General features: G+C 41.9%; 2 protein-coding genes across 17 annotated transcripts in view; one reads left to right on the forward strand and one right to left on the reverse strand.

Annotated features, from left to right (window-relative positions):
* LOC122569379 (glucose transporter type 1) overlaps positions 1-15,911 on the reverse strand; it is a 31,752-nt gene extending 15,841 nt beyond the window's left edge. For 5 of the 16 annotated variants that reach the window (XM_043730335.1, XM_043730337.1, XM_043730333.1 and 2 more), the window contains exons 1-3: positions 9,284-9,507; positions 6,604-6,946; positions 3,996-4,847 (exon numbers count right to left, since the gene is read on the reverse strand). In XM_043730335.1, the coding sequence (XP_043586270.1) occupies positions 3,996-4,717 (722 nt within the window). In that variant the 5' untranslated portion in view covers positions 4,718-4,847; positions 6,604-6,946; positions 9,284-9,507. Of the gene's footprint in view, positions 1-978; positions 1,264-3,995; positions 4,848-6,603; positions 6,947-9,283; positions 9,513-15,068 lie in introns of those variants that run through there. The other 11 variants (XM_043730329.1, XM_043730325.1, XM_043730330.1 and 8 more) reach the window with 9 other exon arrangements.
* Positions 1-18,526, forward strand: part of LOC122569396 — an 84,363-nt gene that overhangs the window by 11,242 nt on the left and 54,595 nt on the right. The window lies entirely within an intron of this gene.

Genomic DNA, 18,526 nt, shown 5'->3' on the forward strand with positions numbered 1-18,526 from the left:
TACAAACGCCACTAAAAGCACGTCTAAACTGTGTGTGGGTGAGTGTCAAGGTGAGAAACACTACGGTGACATATATATATTTAAATATATATATATATTCTTTCTAATATATATATATATATGCATTATATATATTACATAGTTATTGGAGCTGTGCACATTAGATGGAAGTTTGTGAAAGTGAGAGATGGAAACTAGAGTCCCCGTTGAAGTGTAAAGTACGCTCCCGCATGTTTCAAATGATTCATCAAAATTTTGCAGTAAAAAAAAAAAAACGATCATCCTTTGTTCCTTGTTATATTTTTCTTTTCTTCTCGATATCACGATCGTTTTCCCCATAAACGCGAGAGAGCTTCGGCACACGCGAAGCGTGATTACTCTACTGGCACGATGCGGGAATGTGCAAGTGGATAAGAAAAATATGATTCGATGCACGCTTTCAATTCGAACGTTGCATGTAGACAATGAATAAATAATATATACGCACAGATCATGATGAATGATCAGAAATCTCTCGATCGAAGGAGATTTTAGCAAACTTATCGATCGATGTGCACAGCCAAGCAGAGAGGTGATCTTTTAATCAAGGACGAAACTAAAGAAGAAAAAGAAAAAAAGAAAGAGAGAGAGAGAGAGAAAGAGAGAGAGACAGTATGTGTGTACGTGAGTATATGACAGAGTGAAAAAAGAGAGAAAATTTACGCAAGGCACGTCGAGTGACAAGTGAATAGTGAAAAATGAATGAACACATGAGCCTTAGTGGTAGTAGAGAGAAAATGTATGACCCGGATGATAAAGTGAAAACACAAAGAAAGAGAACGAAACATACTTGTACAGAAGGATCAAAAGGTACAGACAGGATAATAGAAAAGAGGGATTAAAGAAAATAATTAATTAGATAAGTAAATAGACAGGTAGAAAAAGAGAAATAGATAGAGATAGAGAGAAAGAAAGAGCAGTGATGATGTTGCCATGTACCTGGGAGGTAGGGAGACCATGGCTGTGTTCCGAAACTACAGTAGCCTCTATGCCTCCCCACTCACTCCTCTTGATTCAGTATTTCGTCTTATTCTCACAGATCTATTTGTTCTTTGCTTTGTTCACGACATATGTACGTACGTTGGATTATCCACCAAATCCAATCAATTGACTCTGAACGATTGCACAGCTTGTTGTCAAGTGGGTCCACAACCAAAGGTGGAGGGGTAACGTGTGGCGGGGGGTTTAAAGGCCGACGACGCCCGCCCCTGCCTCTTATCTCACTCTGTAAAACTTTACCTAGTTTGGAAACACAGTCGTGGTTCAGTCAAAATCATGTCATATAATGGTATATTCGCTCGAATTAGTCACGTGACGTCCAATTCTTCTAAAGGACAGGTTCGTCACGTGCGAAGACATTTCGTCTTTTTTTTTCGTAAATTTTTTAATTTCTATTTTTTTTTTTTTTGTTGTTCTTTTCCGTTCTTTTTCTCACGCATCGCCATGCGACGCGCCGCCAGCTTACTCACCCCTGCCTAGTCGCCCGCGTCCACAAGCGAGCTTGCAATTTGAATTGGGCCCATCACTTTTTATGCGAAACGATATCGATCGGCAAAATAATTGACAAAAATTAGCATGATCTCATGATAAAGTGATAAACAACAGGAGACACGCACACAAATAAGTCACAAAGGTGGCACATCGAAGTAACGATATATGAGAGTGTATCGATTAGAACGATGCCAAGGAAATGATTGTATCTGTCGCGTCTATATGGAAAACATATACATGTATATCTATGTTGTACACGTGTCGGTGGTAAAGCTGTTTTCTCCTTCCTCTGATCACCAACGAATTTCTCTTGTTCGTTTTCGAGCGTGAATTCCATTATAGTGCATTCACACAGAACAACGTGGTTTAAACAATGATCGGTGAGAAACGCTTACAACACATACTATATACTGTGCGTGTGTTTCACACAAACTAGTCGCGTTTTGCCTTGTGCATTCGCTGGCTGCATCTATTTCCCTTTGTCCCGTTTTCGATATTCTCCGTTATCGTCTTGGGTGCTGTTTGCGCACTTATTTGTGTACCTGACTTCGAGAAAAGTGACATGACATCGAATGGAACATGAGCAATCAGTGGTAAGCCTGCGAGCGCCGCAGCCAAAAGAGTTTCATGTAAAACCGTATAACAACGTATTACCGGTGTCTCGATATTACTGTTTATGATCAAGGGTGTGTAGTATGTACAAGTACAGGACTAGAGCGAGTGTGATTTATGTATAAATGATAAATGGCACGGCACAAAGCCTTGCATTGCATTCTCTGATACATAAAGAGTCTATGTAAAACGATAAGCAGGGAAAACGTCTGTTTCTTTTATCTTAATTCATACTATATTTCTTTTATCTCGTTTGCTTCTTTTCTTTTTGGCTTTTTGCTTTTTCTCTTTCTTTTCTTTTGCTGATTCTCTATTGTGTACTCTCCGTTCAATCGTTAATTCAGGTGAACGAGGCACCGCCACTTAGGCCGGGAATTACCTGGATGCGTTTAGAGAATATCGCAAGTATTGTTGGACATTGAAAAGAACAATGTCCATGGAAAGGGTTCGTTGGATAGTAATTCTTGTCTACGAGAGAGTTTATGATCGATAAGTAAGTGCTATCGATTCGGGTACTTCGGGGCGAATAATAGAGAGCGAGAAGTGTTCTCTTAATTGGTATGCAAGTCTTAAGAGCTTATATACGTTGTTCTACTGAACTGCCGTGGCACTAAGCTAAAGTTACTTCGAAAGACTCTTATTTAAAATAGTAGGAATAATATTTGAAAAAGTTGACAAAGTTCGATTAACCCCTTACCTTACGATTTAACTTCCAATAGCGCGTGCCATAAACAACAACAAGGTCGATCACACGTCGAGCCATTTCACGGTTTGGCCGAGCGTCCGCAGTTGTGCAAATCGCACACGTCTTTTGATATATAAATGCAATGTGTAAGGTACAACTAATTTTATTTCGCAAGATGCTTGATAAATAATTACTACCAATTGATCATAGAACAAGAAAGATTTATTATCTTCAAGTAAATAATAAATCAATAACATCGACGTACCACGTCTCTCACATGTGTTGTTCATGTTTGGCCCGATCGACGTACCACGTCTCTCGCACGATACTGTAGATTAAGGGGTTAACCACGGTCGCAACGACTTACTTAAACGCAGGGTTGCTAAGAGTAATTCAACTACGTTTTAATCGCTGAAGAAACAAAGAACATAATAATTCTATATAAGAGCCTAAAGAGAGATCACTACGGAATATCAATACAGGATCCTAAGAAGAGAGGCGCTAAACTATGAAATCAGATGATAAAAATGTTTCGAGATATTCGTCGCCCGCGGGATTCGCCAAGATTAAAAGTTCACGATCGAATCTTAACAAATAACAGATTGTACTTTCCTTTAAATGTTATTTCGCGAATCGAACGAATTTCTTCGTCTCGTTTGAAAACCGGAAAAGAAAGAGATCCTTCATATTGTTCGAACATGTACAAGTTCGCGTCTCGTCAAGGAAAAAAAAAAAAAGAAACAAAAAGAAGGAGAGACAGATCGGCAAGAGCGAATGATCGATGGACCGGAAGACGATCGCCGGTGTCAGATACGTACATCCAAACAATCCAGATAATTCTCAGAGACGTCGGTGGCGACGCCCATGTGACAACGTCTTCGACAAATCATTTGTACATCGTGTATAATTTTATTTTGAAACGTAAACTCTCCCTTTTCCGTGATGATAGCAGTGTCGCTCGAGGTCCGAACTCTGATCGCGAAGCTCGTACTATTCGACAATTGGTAGTAGTACGTGGTATAAAGAAGAGAGCCGCGTTATCGTTGTACGATAATACTATATAAAATATATAAAATCGAAAAGACGCGTGGAGGTGTTTCACAGAAAACGTTAAGGTATATAAGTATAAGAGAGAGATATGTATGGTGGGTACGTCGGGGAAACGTACCTTACAAGCAACTCCCGTAGAGTGGCTTCATCGTCCTCCTGTACCTCTTCCTGCGTCTCATTACTGAACGTGCCGCGACTTGAGTGATGATGTTGATGTCGCCTAGTCGTCGGCCTACCGATATTGCCGGGTGGATACTGTCCGTGCGACCCGTGATGATGATGGTGATAGTGACCGGTGTTGGTGGAGGCCGAGTGCAAATATCGGGCGACGGTGCTGGTCGGACGCCCCCTGGTCAGCTTGAGACCGGTAACAGGAGGCGGCAGTACGGCGCCTGTACCGGGCTCCACGTAACTTCTTCGTGAGGCATACTGCTCCTCCTCCACCCTGATGATGTCCTGACGTCCGCTCGATGGCCGATCGGCCGATCTGCTGCGCGATCTCGCGCTAGTTCCAACACTTTTGCTACTTTTACGTCCGGCCGTGCCGGCGTTGCTGCTGGCGGCGATTCTTTCGCTTCCTTTGCTTTGCCTCCACCAGCTGCTACCGCCGACCTGTGCACCAAAATCGAGCCTCCCTCTTTCCTCCTCTTCCTCCTCCTCCTCTTCCTCCTCCTCCTCCTCCTCCTCCCCGACGGCGGCACCAGCCGGCCCTGGTTCCGTATCCTGGGACCCCGAAAGGCCCGAGATTTCTTCGTAGAGGCACTCCGAATCCGGGTCCGTCGACACTGCCGCGCTCTGCCACAACTGGTTTATTGGCTTGAAGCCGCGTGAATCGGCCATCGTTTGAGCTACACGCCAGGACACAGACACAGAGAGAAGAATTTATACAACATCGACATCATCCTCCCCTTCAACGTCTTCCTCGGCTGTGTTGACTAAAGACCACCCGATGCTGCATATCCGAGGAATACTAAGAGCAACGAGCGATAAATTTCTTTTTTGTTTTGTCGTTTTCTTGTTTCGTTGGTTTCGTTATTTCGTGTGTTTTTGCGTTACATTATGATGATTCTAAATCGATTGATAAGCTTCGCCTAGACTTTGCACAGCAGCGATTTTGCGGTGAGCTTAACGTGTTATAGTTCCGTCTTTTTTTTTTTTTCCCTAAATAAATATCTTTGCGATCGCTTTTTATCGTAATTTTATCGTGATTGCGATATCGTGAAAGCAGCCTTTGATCTTTCTTTGCTTGGTTTTTGCTACGTGGCACGCCACGTTAGAAGCGTGGATACAAATGCGCAAGTGGTAATGTCATTCAGCCACGCAGGAAGCGGATTCGATAAAATTACACAACTGCAAAGAAGGAAGGGAGCTAAAAGAACGTCTGACCACGAATAAAAAAAAGACGACGATGAACGCGTGTACGCGTGATTCCATGTTACCGTGTTTCCTGATGACTCTGTTTGACTGCGCGTCAAACCGTACAAGTCCATAACTGTTTCATTGCAAATTAATCAGAACGATTCTCGCGTCAATTCGTTGAAAGTCTGACAGCAGCCAGAACGAGGAAGCACGATGATTAATTCACGCAAAGTTGCTCACGGTTTGTTAGAAACGTACATAATGCCAAGCCCGAGCAACTTTCCTGCTCACTGACAGCGAATATTACCGCGAAAGTGCAGCCGTTTAAAGAGAAATAGAGAAACGTTAAATGGGGGAATAGGGAAAATCGACCGCTACTTTCGCCATTCGATCATAACGAAGTCCTGCTCTGGAGCGTTACATGGCCGAACGACGTGAAACGTGAAATTTCGAAGAAATTTCAACACAACTTTCGAACGATCGATTAGAGCGAAACGAAGCTTATGAATTTTCATTCCAGCCGATGCGCACGTGAAATTGGAAACGATGAGCCAGTTACTGCAAGATCGTGCTGCAGTAATTAAGCCGAGCTTCCTGCATGCATCGCACTGGCTCGTCTTACGACGACAATTAAAGTACCACAGTAACGAGCATTATTAATATCGTTTACTGTCGTTAAATATATTCCAGCTCTCGTCCGATGCGAAATACCACAACCGAAACAACATAAATTGCTTCCATTCTTCTGAATAGTAACGTTCGACCATGCTTCGCGAAAATCGCACGTTGGAAAGATATCACGGCCAAAATACGGATCGAACAACGTTCGAATCTTGGCGATAACAATTCTTTTCGTTAATCGTTCGAAAATCGTACTTATCGTTTCGAGTATCGAGAATCGTTCTGTATAATTCGTTTCGCATGATTTATAAAATACGAAGGTAAAAATAAAAGATGTAAATAAGTATGAGGGGGAGAGCCGAGTCGCCGATGAAGTCGTGCGTTGCACTTCGAAGCGTTTAATGATACAGAAATTCTAGAAGCGAAGGAAATTGCACGTAGCCGCATGACAGGTATGCAACATCCTTATATTCTGGCTTGGTGCAACCGATTACGGAATCATTGAATCGCACCTCGCCTCGATCAATTAACACCGTAATCTCACAACGGATAATCTCGTAATCTCGAGAAGTAGGAGTAATAGGTTATACTCGGTAATTACGAAACAATTAGCTGGCTATGAAATATTACTGCCGATAAATTGGCAAGCGCTTACGTGCACGAACTATGAACAATGATGTGTATTTATCCTCTTTTATTGTTTTTTCTTTTTATTTTTCATTTTCCTGTTAACATTCTCGACTCACCTTAGACAATTCGCAAGCCATCGTGCTCGACGATGATATTATCACGCCACGACGTTTCTCGTGTCTCGATTTCGAGTCGCGAGACCACTCGCCACTCGGGATTCCTGCAATTTGGGAGAGGCAATCGCCGTTTCTCTAACAGGTCGATTAATGTCTCGACCACGTGATCAAAGAAAGGTAGAAGAGGTAAAACGCGAACGATACGGACGTTAACGTAGGAATAAGTGGGATTTCCACCGCGATACGATCACTGATGTATCGCGAGTACCGAAGAGCCACGTCCTTCCTCTGATCGTGAATTGTTTTCGACTCACTATAAGACGGCGGTATACACTAAGTGAACCTGTGAAAACAAAGAAAACAGATGTAGTAGTATCGGCAATCATTTTTAGACGATAAAATGTAACCGTGTTTTGCTCCGGACAATAGAGGATCGTTACTATGAACGCTACTGTTACATCAACTAAGCGGAAAGAATGAAAATTTTAATGGAACAGCACAATGAATGTAAATTCTATGCACTCGATCGGTTCGTGTATTATTCATGCGGCATTGTAATAAAGATAATTTTTAATACAATTACAAAGAATCGTACAGACACAAAGAGTGGCCGGAAAAATCAAAGTAAGATGAAAAACGATCCTCTAATTGTTCCGAGCAATACATAAAATATCTAAGATTCTACGAAGATAATATCTATAACAAAATCCGTGGTAAAAACAGAACTATACGTTAAATTGACGAGGAAGTATTCGAATCGAATTCGAGCTTGGAATATTGTATTCCAGCGATACGTAAGCATCCTCAGATGTACATTCTAAAGATATATCGTTATCTAACATCAGACGCATAACAAATAGTGTTTAATCCACGGTTATGCATCAAACTATTTTCCAATAAAATTGCGTAATATTCTTCTTTGCCTGACCGATCTCAAGGAAAATCATCTTGCAGTTCTGTCGTCTCTAAGGCGGAAAAAAAACCAAGGAAACAAATAACAGAGAAAAAGAAATGAAAAACATGGTGAATCGAGGGAAAGAATAAGAAGAAGAAGCATTCAGTTGACGATAATTATTCCCCCTTTGATCGACCACGGTTTTTGTAGCGTCCATTCGTCGCTGGTATACGAATGAAAAGAATGCGAGTGGTGAAATTGCCTGAATGCCAGGGAAAGGATGGCACGCTTGTTGTAGAAACCGTGAATGCGTCTCCGCACAAAGGCGGTCGTAAACACGGCCGAGTAATGTATAATTACAGACTGCAAGTGTAATTTCCAATATGACCTTGCTTGGCGACTCGGGGCACCGAGTCGGAATTCTCACGGCACGTCGTCCTAGAACTCGGACGTACCGGGACGATGTGTAAAATCGACTCGACATAAATTCGTGTAATAGACACGCGTGGAATGCGTTTGATAGCCGGTGAACGGAATAGCAGTGATTCTTCCTCGGTGGCGTTCTGACTAGCAATAACGTCGAACGCGCGTTTAAATTGCCTCTATGCGATAACGACATAATTCCGCTTGCTAATTGGCAAAGTTTCTCTCTTCCGATAATGAAATCAAACGAGCAAGGTAAACGAATAAAGTAAAAATAATTGATTTCGTCGTTTCGTGTAAAGATATCAGTGTTATAATTATAGTTTGGCACGAGTTTGGTTCGATCGACTTATATTGATTTCTATGGAAACAACCAACACGGATCTATGTATATTTATTATGGGTCGATACATCAACGATATATAAATAACTCGATGAACGTAAACAAAGTAACGGAATAATTAAAAGATAAATCAGGGACACGTTTGATTTTTCATTCGTCCAGGATCGATGTCTATACGTGTATAGGTACAGTCATTCTCGTTAATATTCAGACGCTCTTTAAAAAACAGGAAAACTTTCTTAAAATAGATGAAACGACTCGAGCTCTTTTTCAAATGTTAGAGGAATTAGTATGCTAGTTAACGCGCGAACAACAAATTTTCAACACATCGCGATTGGTCAGAATTGCGAAAAATACAGTAAAATTCACTTTTTACGAATTTCTTATCCAAGCCTGTAACGACGATTCAAACGGTATGTTTTGTAGATTTATAACAGTTATATATATATGCTCAGAACCGGTTAACGTTGCTACGACCTAGACAACGTTAAAACTGACGAAAATCACAGTATCTCACAATTTTTCCCCTCTGATTGTAATAAATCTTAAAATTCTTACATCTTTCGATGCCTGTCGCTTGTTTTTGCTTCGATCCTGTAGATCTACAAAACGTATCGTTTAAATTCTCATTACAGATTGAGATAAAAAATTGTAAAAAGTAACTTTTACTATTCTTCTCGCGACTCCTATCAATCGTAGTTTCCCCAATATTTTTTTTTAAGTAACTAATTTAGTAAACTAATTCTAACTTGTCAAAAAAGCTCAACTCGTTTGATCAAAATTGAAAAAAGTCACTCTGTTTTAAAGAGTATCTGAATATTAACGACAACAATAGCTAATATACAGGAAAATTTAAATAAATGACCCTAAATGAAAGATCACTGAAACCTTTTAACTTTCTCTTCCTCTGTATATATACCGACCCAGATAATTACTCCGTCAAAATCTATGACCTTTCGAACGATGTGCAACGATCTCGACGCTATCGTACTTTCAGCGTGCAACATTCGTTCGCTCACCTTGTATCAAAAATTTGAACTGTATCTAATTCCTCGATGACGTTGAAATCGGTAGTTTTCACCAGCATTCTCGTCACAAAACACGGCGTTCTTGAAATATTTTCAAGTAACACAAGGGCAAACCGGACAGATAGCGCTTTATGTAGCGACGAGCGAACGGAAACGAACGACAGTACTAGTCGACGAGTCGCGTACTACTAACGCGTACGTTCTGTGTATCGCGTCGAAGATTAAACGAAATCCAAAGACTTTCTCCCCTCCTCTGCCGCTCGTTTCTCCGTCAGATCGCTTTCGTTCACCGTCCTCGTTCCATCCGTCGAGGGAATCTATCCGTCATTGTTCACAGTCTGTTACGTGTCTGTCTTGTTGTCCAGTTTTTCAACGAGTTTTATATACCAGTTCCTTGTGTACTTCTGTGCTCCGCCATACCTTAGCTGTCCGCATCTACTGTGAAAGATTAAACACCAGCGACACCGAGATACGGAACGAGCGTGAATCTTTCTTTCTCTCTTTTCTTTTCCCAACTTCTTCTTAACTGTAATGTTTGTCGCCAGAGATCGATAGATCCTCGTTCAACGAAGAAATATCGAGTTCGCGGACTTTGTCGCGTTTCCTAGTTCCTTCGAGATGCTTGTTTTTCTCGTGTTTGTATGTACGTGTTGCAAAAAGTTAGATGCGAAATGGAGAATGATGTCGCGCTACATTTTTCACCGTTCAACGAAATGCGAAATTTATCGGTAGTAAAGGCAACTTATCGCGAGTCATACCGGACCGTCTATGAAATTACGAAAAATTTATTGCTGCCCAATAACAACGCGATCTTGTTCGCTATCGTATCATCGTGGGGATAGTACGGTAATTTCTTTATCTATTTTTTCAGGTGTGTTCTGAACTCGCTTTTACAATCCAAAAGTAAATAACGACAAAATGAATCGAACGGTAGGAATGTGGAAGATATTATCATTATTATCGATACGTGTTATTAGTACGTCTTTATTAAATTGTAGTAGTTATATAAAGAATGTAACCTTCCATAACTTCGTGTACCTTGCAACATGTACATATTTCTATTATCTATACCCTTTAAATCTTATTTTATTATCGCTTTATTATTGTACTTTATATATTGTATAATTATCACAATATTAGTACTAAATTACGTATGTATAACAATCATTGGTCTATAATCATGAAATCAAACTGCAGGAAACTGCGGTCGACTACATAATGTTCCTGTTTCTCGTGACCAAAGAAAATTCCAGTCGTATAGAAAATTAATAAAAGTATATCAACGTAGATGCATTATTAGTCACGAAAACATGAAAGTACATACGAATAACGAACAAGTATTTGCGAAAGTAGCTTATAAAATTTAGGATAGTGAGCAAACGACAAATAATTAAACTTCCTTAATTGAAACCTTTGATACAATCGTATCAGAAAATAAATACAAGATTCTACAACCACTCTGAACAAAAGTAACACAATTCTAGTAAATTTATCGCGTTCCGCGGTTCTACCAGAGAAAACTAGGAAAGCAGTACTGATGGTGAAACGTACCGAGCGAAATTTCCACTCGCGACTGCTCGCAGTGTAATAACGCGGCGTTCTATATCTAAAAAGCATATAACCGGCTGAAAGTTAAAATTTCCAAATAAGGTTTGTTGTTAAACGGTTTCAACGAGTAACAGGTGCACAACCTACATTCGCGGTATTTACGCTGCGCTGGCCTCCAGAAATCTCTGTTGGAAAATGACACATAGCGGATTATGCGAGATGATATTTACGCTCTCGTAACTCTGTAACATCAATCTCGTCGAACAAAAAAGAATTCCGTGCTTCTGTCAGCGTTGTTCAACGATATCGATTTTAAGGGCGAGATCGAGTCGAGATTGGTAGGAAATACCAGAACCGATCCTACGAAAACTCTCGGTTATCTGGTGATATCTAACGTTCACGATGACACACACGAACTTACGTCTCCGGATGCTTGTGATTTAAATGGATCAATGAGATGCGCTTGGCGAAACGGCAGGAGCCAAGCTTTTCTCATTTCTGCACCATAGACGTTGGCATTGCGACGAAGACGACGCGAGGGTGCATTTAGGATTGGCACATCGCCAACAGGTCCTTCGGGAGATTTGCACTATACGTTATATCTATACGTATGTATCTGTACACGTAATATCGTCGTCGCCATATACGTAAATCCGAAAACGTTAAGCCGTTTGTCGAGAGACCAGGTACGTACATTTCGTTTGATTTCCATCGAACGTATGATGAAAAGGAAAAAGAATAAAATAGTCGGCAGAGCGTCTAGTCGCGCATTAAACCGCACGGCGTGTGGAAATTGCGATTAGCGATAAAAGTGGGAAATAACGAGGCAAGGAAAATCGTCATTAAGCTCGACGGAGATAAGATAGGAATGTTAATTTCGGTTGGAGTGAAACAGGGGATTAGCTGAAAATACGAGAATGGACGATGGTAGTCGTAGAAATAAAAATTTTTACTTTCAGAAAAAAAATATACATATATATATATATATATATATATATATATATATGTACAGGTGTAATCGATCAAGCAAACGTAGAAGAGAGAAGTAGGTCACGAACGTACGCTCGTCAAGTTACGCTTCTTCCGTGAATCTTCAACTTCTTTTTAGTAGCAACTTTTCGACTATGGTTGAGAGCGAGATTTATTAATGGACATATCCGACGATGATTAATGCCTGTTTGAAAGTTACGACATTAAGGTATCGTTGTACATATGTACACGTATGTATCGATAAGTAGATAAGACAAACTAATTTGCAACGAAGAAATTTTAGAATTTTATCTTCTCTTGTTCTATCTCGATAACAAATCCCATGACTTAAATCGTCTTAATCCAATATATATTACGCAACAACGCAAGTCTCAATCGTTTATTGCTGTGTTCCGAAATTAATCGCCGATTGTTAGTCGCGTTTTCTGTCTTCGTCACGGTGTTTTCTTCGGCTCGATACAGCTACAAGATGAATTACCCCTTACGTTCTCGAAAGATGGGAACGTTACCTTAAATTAATCATAAAAGTACACACGCTTTATCGTGTGCGCTCCGTGCACTTAGCGCACTAAAAGCAGTCCGTGTATACTACACGCGCTCGGATATGCATATGTACGTAAGGAATATGCATTTTACCTATGCATGTATCACAACCATGTACACGTATGCATACGTTATGTGTGCTTTTATCGATGAAGAATGAGCAAGAGATAAATGGTATATTTTGCTATTCTGTCTCGGGCCATTAGACATTGTACACTCAAAATTGCAAACATTCGTTATCGTCGAATTTAAAAAGTTTCTTTCTTTTCTTTTTGCAGGTAAGAATGTTCGACATGTCACGTTAAAATATTTGACCGCATATTACGTTAGCTTAGTTGTACAAAAAGTAACGACAGATCTAAAAACTTGACAATTTTTCTTCTTTACGTGATTACTTCTTTTACGTACTTTACTGAATTAAAGAACTTCTTAGAACGCAGGTTGCTAAATGAGAATTATGCCCTCAATGTCTGTCATGAATCATTACTAATTCACGTAGTACTTAGCTTTTTCAGAACAATTTCCATTCAGCGATTCCATAGCGCAACTCCAAACCGATGACGCACGAATGCATAGTTTTGTCGCGGTGTGACACCATCGAATATATATATATATATACATAAAGGTTCGACGGAAGTAGATACAGAAGGAACAGCTTTTTATCGGACGTACAGAGAGTTTAAAAACCTCAACAAGAACGGAAGCGCGATATTGAAATTCACGGCGGTGACGCTCGAAAGACATCGATCTGTCGAATTCGATGAAAGATCCAAGTATCTATATAAACGAAAGCGAGGAACGACGATTGGAGAAACGGGCACACGGTCGGTTGAAACTAGCGGCGAAAGGAAGGCATGCCTTACAGTTCCGATCGTTATCTAATAATGAGAAAAGAAGTTAAAACCGATAGGCGAAGGCGTTCTTTTCTACCGATTTCGTGCCACCGCGTAAAACGCTTCCACGGAGGTCCGTATATTTCCAAGTAGCACAATTGCAAACATTGATTCGAACCAGAAACTAGATACGTATGATTATTTCCCCGGCCTGGGAGTATTATAGCTCGCGTGTAGATAACAATACGACAATGGGGCGCAGTTTGCGATCGTGTATACAGAAGAATCGGAGAAAATGTACCTTTATGTTCGCGCCCAAGTGGCCAACGTTCGATTCGTTTTAACAGCCCGACCTATGGGAGATTTCGTCTTGAAGATAAAGTCTCGATGATAGGTCCGGTTTCAAAATCACGAGTCACGGTTTACAGTAACGATTCGAAGAAGAGCGCGGTAGGAACGCGAAGGAAAAAACGAGACGAAGAGATCGCGTTTTTCGGAACGGACGATCTCGTTCTCGTTAACCTACTTACTTTTATTCACAGCATTCATTCATCCGCTTCGCGCAACGCGTTATACGTATACCCATCTATATACGTGCATATACGTATATAGATATATGCAAGTATGCGCGTATATCGCCGGCGGCGCATTCGCGCATTCTATACGGGATAAAAAAACGCGTTTTATTATATTTCGGCACGCAAATGGCGTTCGAAAGGTAACGGCGCGGTCAGGTGTACGAACGAGATCTCGTCGCGACGCCAGATCTTCGTTATCTTCGTTCCTAACCAACGATACTTCGCCTCTTACCGCTTTACCTCAGCAAGCCGTTAATCTCGAGTTTCCGAGGTATTCGCTTCGAGGTTGACGGGAAACCTGGGCCCCGAACGTGCGATTGAACGACTGTGAGGCCGCGGCCGTGTAATCGTTTCTAGGAAAATCGATCCTCGCCAATTAACATGGGCGAGGTTGAGACTGTGCCACGAACCAACGAGGAACAGGATATATCCTGTGCCTGTGCGTGGACAGTCGGAGGGCAGGTAAAGGGAGAACGTATCGTCGTTCACCGCCCAACGAAACGAACAAATGGATTGCATTCGTACCAACTTTCGACGCTTCTCATCGCGTGAACGCTTAAATCGAACGAATAATCGGTGAAGGCCAGGTGCTACTAGAATGTCAGGTAGAGAAAGGGTAGAAATATCGACGACGCTCATCGATAGGGTAGCTCGACTCAGGAACGCGGGTTGTGTTCGTTCCTAGGCCGATCTTGCCGAGCGCCGCGGGTGCCGTCGTCTTGTATTATCGATTGACGGAGGTTATGTGGAGTCGAGTCGCCGGGACACGACGATCGCGTAGAACACAGGACGAGAAATCCTATTCTAACGGCATACACGAAACGTCGAGAGACAAATAAAATCTTTTATATCGTTCGCGCTTCTTTCCTTTTATCCTTGATCGTCATCCCCTCCCTCCTTCCACCCTTTCGTGTGACGTTCTTCACCTCTCTCTCTCTCTCTCTTTCTCTGTCTCTTTCTCCTTCCCCCCCCCCCGTGCTCCTCCTCCTCGCATATACAACACAGCATTCGCACTCTCTCTTTCTCTCCTTGTGCCTCGATTTCTGTCTGCATACTTTATTTCCATTCTCCGTCTCATTCTCTCCCTCTTCTGTCTTCCTAGTTCTATCTCACTCGAATGTGAATCTATCCGTACGTTCCTCTCCCGTAGGAAAGGACAAGCGCACCGAAGAAAGAAAGGGTGGTTTCGAAGGAGAAAAGGAAAGTCTCGAGCTGAGCTAGCTCGACTCGCGAAAGAAAGGAGAAAATACTGTAGAAAATGGAGACATTTCGATGGACACTCACCATTTGGGATATAGGGGTGGTTAGACCGTCCGAAGAGTCGCGCTGGAAGCCTGGTTGGCAGCAAGAGCAATCGTGCTCGTGGCGTCAAAAACGACGGTATTGGCAGTGGCGAGACTGGCGATGGTGGATACGGCAGCGTTGACGGTGGCGGTAGCGGTAACGACGGCAGCGATAGTAACGGCAGCGGTGGCGGTGTCGAGGACGACGCTGGTGGTGGCGGCGGCGGTGGCGATGGCAGCGGCTACGACGACGTCGAGGACGTTGTACGCGGACGCGGCACTGACAGTAGTAGCGTTAGCAACCAAGTCACTTTCCTCCGAACGATCCGGGGACACCATCTCCTTGTTCGTCCGATCGCGTGCACAACCGACGACGATGCCGACGCCCGCACTGGCCACGACGCACTGTGGCCGCGCTACCACGAGTACCATCGTCGTAGTCTCATCGTCGTCGCCGTGTCTGCGCTGACACACCGATGGGGAATTAACGGGTGAACAGGCGGGACCGTTCCGTTCCAATCCAGTCCGATACGATCTGGAACTAACAGTGACTTCGAAGAAGGCGGTGGTCGTCCCCCGATCGACTGCACGACACCGATGCTCGATGGCAGGAGACGCCCCAACGCGGGGCACCTAGTTCGACGTATGCCGAGCGACGGCTCACCCCGCGATCCGTCTGCGCTCGGCCCGACTCGCACAGTACCGTAACCACCACGGGTGCTCGTCTACCCAGGATCCCCACGTTATCCCTACTCTTTTTCCCTCTCTTCTTCGCTTCTCCGTTCTCTTCCGACTCCGTGCACTGTCGCTTCCTGATACACCCCCGCACCTATCTTCGTCTCGTTTTACCACCGAACGGCCAGTTAACCGCGAAATTTTGAAGAACGCTTTTAATTCGTGCGTGTTCTCCTATCGTATATCGTCTCGCTTTCTTCCTCCCTTCCTTCCTATTTTCGCTTGGTCCGACGGTTTACGATCGAAGGCACATCGCTCCTATTAGTTTTTCGTTCAAATCGTGTCTCACGGATACGCGAAATATAATCGAGTACCCTTTGAAAGAATTCTAATCTAATACAGGGTAATCGATCTTTCTATCTGTCTTTGTCTTTCCATCTGCATGCGTTATCTTCAAATTTGACGTTCGACCGAGTCTTGTTTGTTGAGTCGACTTTCTTCTTCCTTTCAACGTTTGTCCATCGTTTTAGAAGAATCTAGTAGCTCGTTTAAACGATATTTCGTTTATTCCAACTCCATAGATAGCGGAAATTGAAGGCAGGAAGAGGAAGAAAGGCTTGCGCGAGTTGCATACGGGTTAGCTGGCCGGACGAAAGGTATAGAATAGGTGGACCAGTAGTGGGAGTAAACGTATGGAATTGTTTTAGTCGCGGGCACCAAGAGCCCTTTGGGGTGACCTGAAGCTGTCGGGTACTCAGCGGCAAAGCGGGGGGTTAAGGAAGCCCTTGAAATCAATAGCCAGTCGCTACTGCCGCCGCCACCCTGATCAGGCTGCTCTGCGCTGTATCCGCCGCTCCACTCTCTGCCATCCACCTCCCTTTTCCCCGATCCTGATTTATCTGCACGTTCAGGCCGACCAAGTCCTCCTGTCCGACCTTAGTTCGCAGTCGAACGTCTCGCTATGGTGAGTGTCGTTTGACGAGCTCCATTAAAGAAAGTCACGTGTCCAGTGAACGAATTTTATTCTTCAAGTTCCGCTCGACCAATCTTTTTCATGTTCCGTTTTATCTTAGGCGACGATAGCGTACTACGAATTTCGCTTTTAGCGACATTACGGTGAGAATTATTTCCATCTTAGACTTAGGTGTTATCGCGGAAGAAAAGACGCGCGTATGTTCGTACGATGCACACAGAGATAACGAAATGACGAGCGTCGAATATTCTTATGTATACAAAAATGATGTAGCGTTTACGCTGATCTTTACAATTTCCTATCTTGACGTATAGAAATATGACGTTATTACGTATATATATTTATAGATATCGTCGTTCAGCCAAATAAGTATGGCGCTGCAATTTGCTTTCTCGTTATGCTAGATAAAGATACCCGGATAATGACGAAGTAGAGTAGAATTTGCAAATTGGTCGATTAACGATCTTTACGTTTCTCGGCTGAGATATCTTCTTCCACCTTCTTCTCCCCACTACCCTCTTTCACCTCTCTTTTTCCGTTCGATGGTCGCGCAGGGAGAAAGTATGCGAGTGCATGTGCACCCGAGAAGGTAGTCTGATTATAAGTTGACCTACTCTACTTTGGTTCGCATATCTATTTTTCGGGAATGAAGGGTTTAAAATTCATCTATAAAATTATCTCGCGTACCCGATCGATTCGAAACTATATTTATGCCGGTCTAACATTATGCGATATCGAGTAACCCTCGTCGTAATTGATCGACGATATTTAAAGTACAAGTACATCATTACTTGGACTTGTTTAACGCAATTTTATTGAACGTGTATAGTAAGAAAATCGAATGTTACATTCGTTTGGAACAATTATTTCGCAGTATGTCAGAAATTGTCATTTAGGTATACGTATATATAATATTTATCCAATTGTGACTGTTTTCTAACTTTTACAAGTTCAGCCATATTTTATTTTGTTCTTATTTTTTTTCTTTTTTATGTACACAATGACAATCTGTTCGTTTGGTTTCCGAATCGTATTATTAATATCATAATTCTATGTATCGTTATATCTTGCCTACAACAGCGATAATAACGTAGTAACATTGATCGTGAGACACTCCATAATGGATCAAGAATTCAAGCGGTAAATGGAATAATCGTGTGGAAAAAATTCTTCTCTTGGACGAAACTCCAACTTGTGCTGGTGTATAGTAGCGTGGTTTTATGTATTTATCATCTTAAATAACGTATTTAACAGGAACTTAGGAAGTTGCTCGTTCGAGAAAGCTGCAACGCATCTGGCCAGAGGAGAATTCTCAAACCATTTTCTTACGTGCCTCGTATATTCGTACAGAAAAAGCAATTTATACCTGTACCTTAGACGATACACTGGACGATCGTTATTTAATTATATTATAAACACGAGAATATAACAGAGAGAATTTTATAATGATTACGCTTCGTAATCTGTAAAGATGTGTAAAACGATGAAATGATGCGACAATTTTTATCTGAAAAAATCGTTGTATCCTATCAAACTTAGTTTGCGCTATATTAAACATGCACCATCATTCTACCAGTTACTGATAATTCATTTCTTTTCCTTTTTTTTTTTTTTTTTTTTAAATATCTGAAAAATCGAGAACTCGTAACTTCTCAATCAGAAACTCGAAGAATGATGAAAAAACTATATATATATATATATATACATATAACTTTGAAATAATAAATAATGCCGTCTATAAATAATAAAAGTTTAAATATTTACGCTTGACAATGTGATTATAGTTTATCCCTATTTTACAATTAAAAAAA

This window comes from Bombus pyrosoma, linkage group LG7 (genome assembly GCF_014825855.1).
Source record: "Bombus pyrosoma isolate SC7728 linkage group LG7, ASM1482585v1, whole genome shotgun sequence".
Classification (NCBI taxonomy): Eukaryota; Metazoa; Arthropoda; class Insecta; order Hymenoptera; family Apidae; genus Bombus; species Bombus pyrosoma.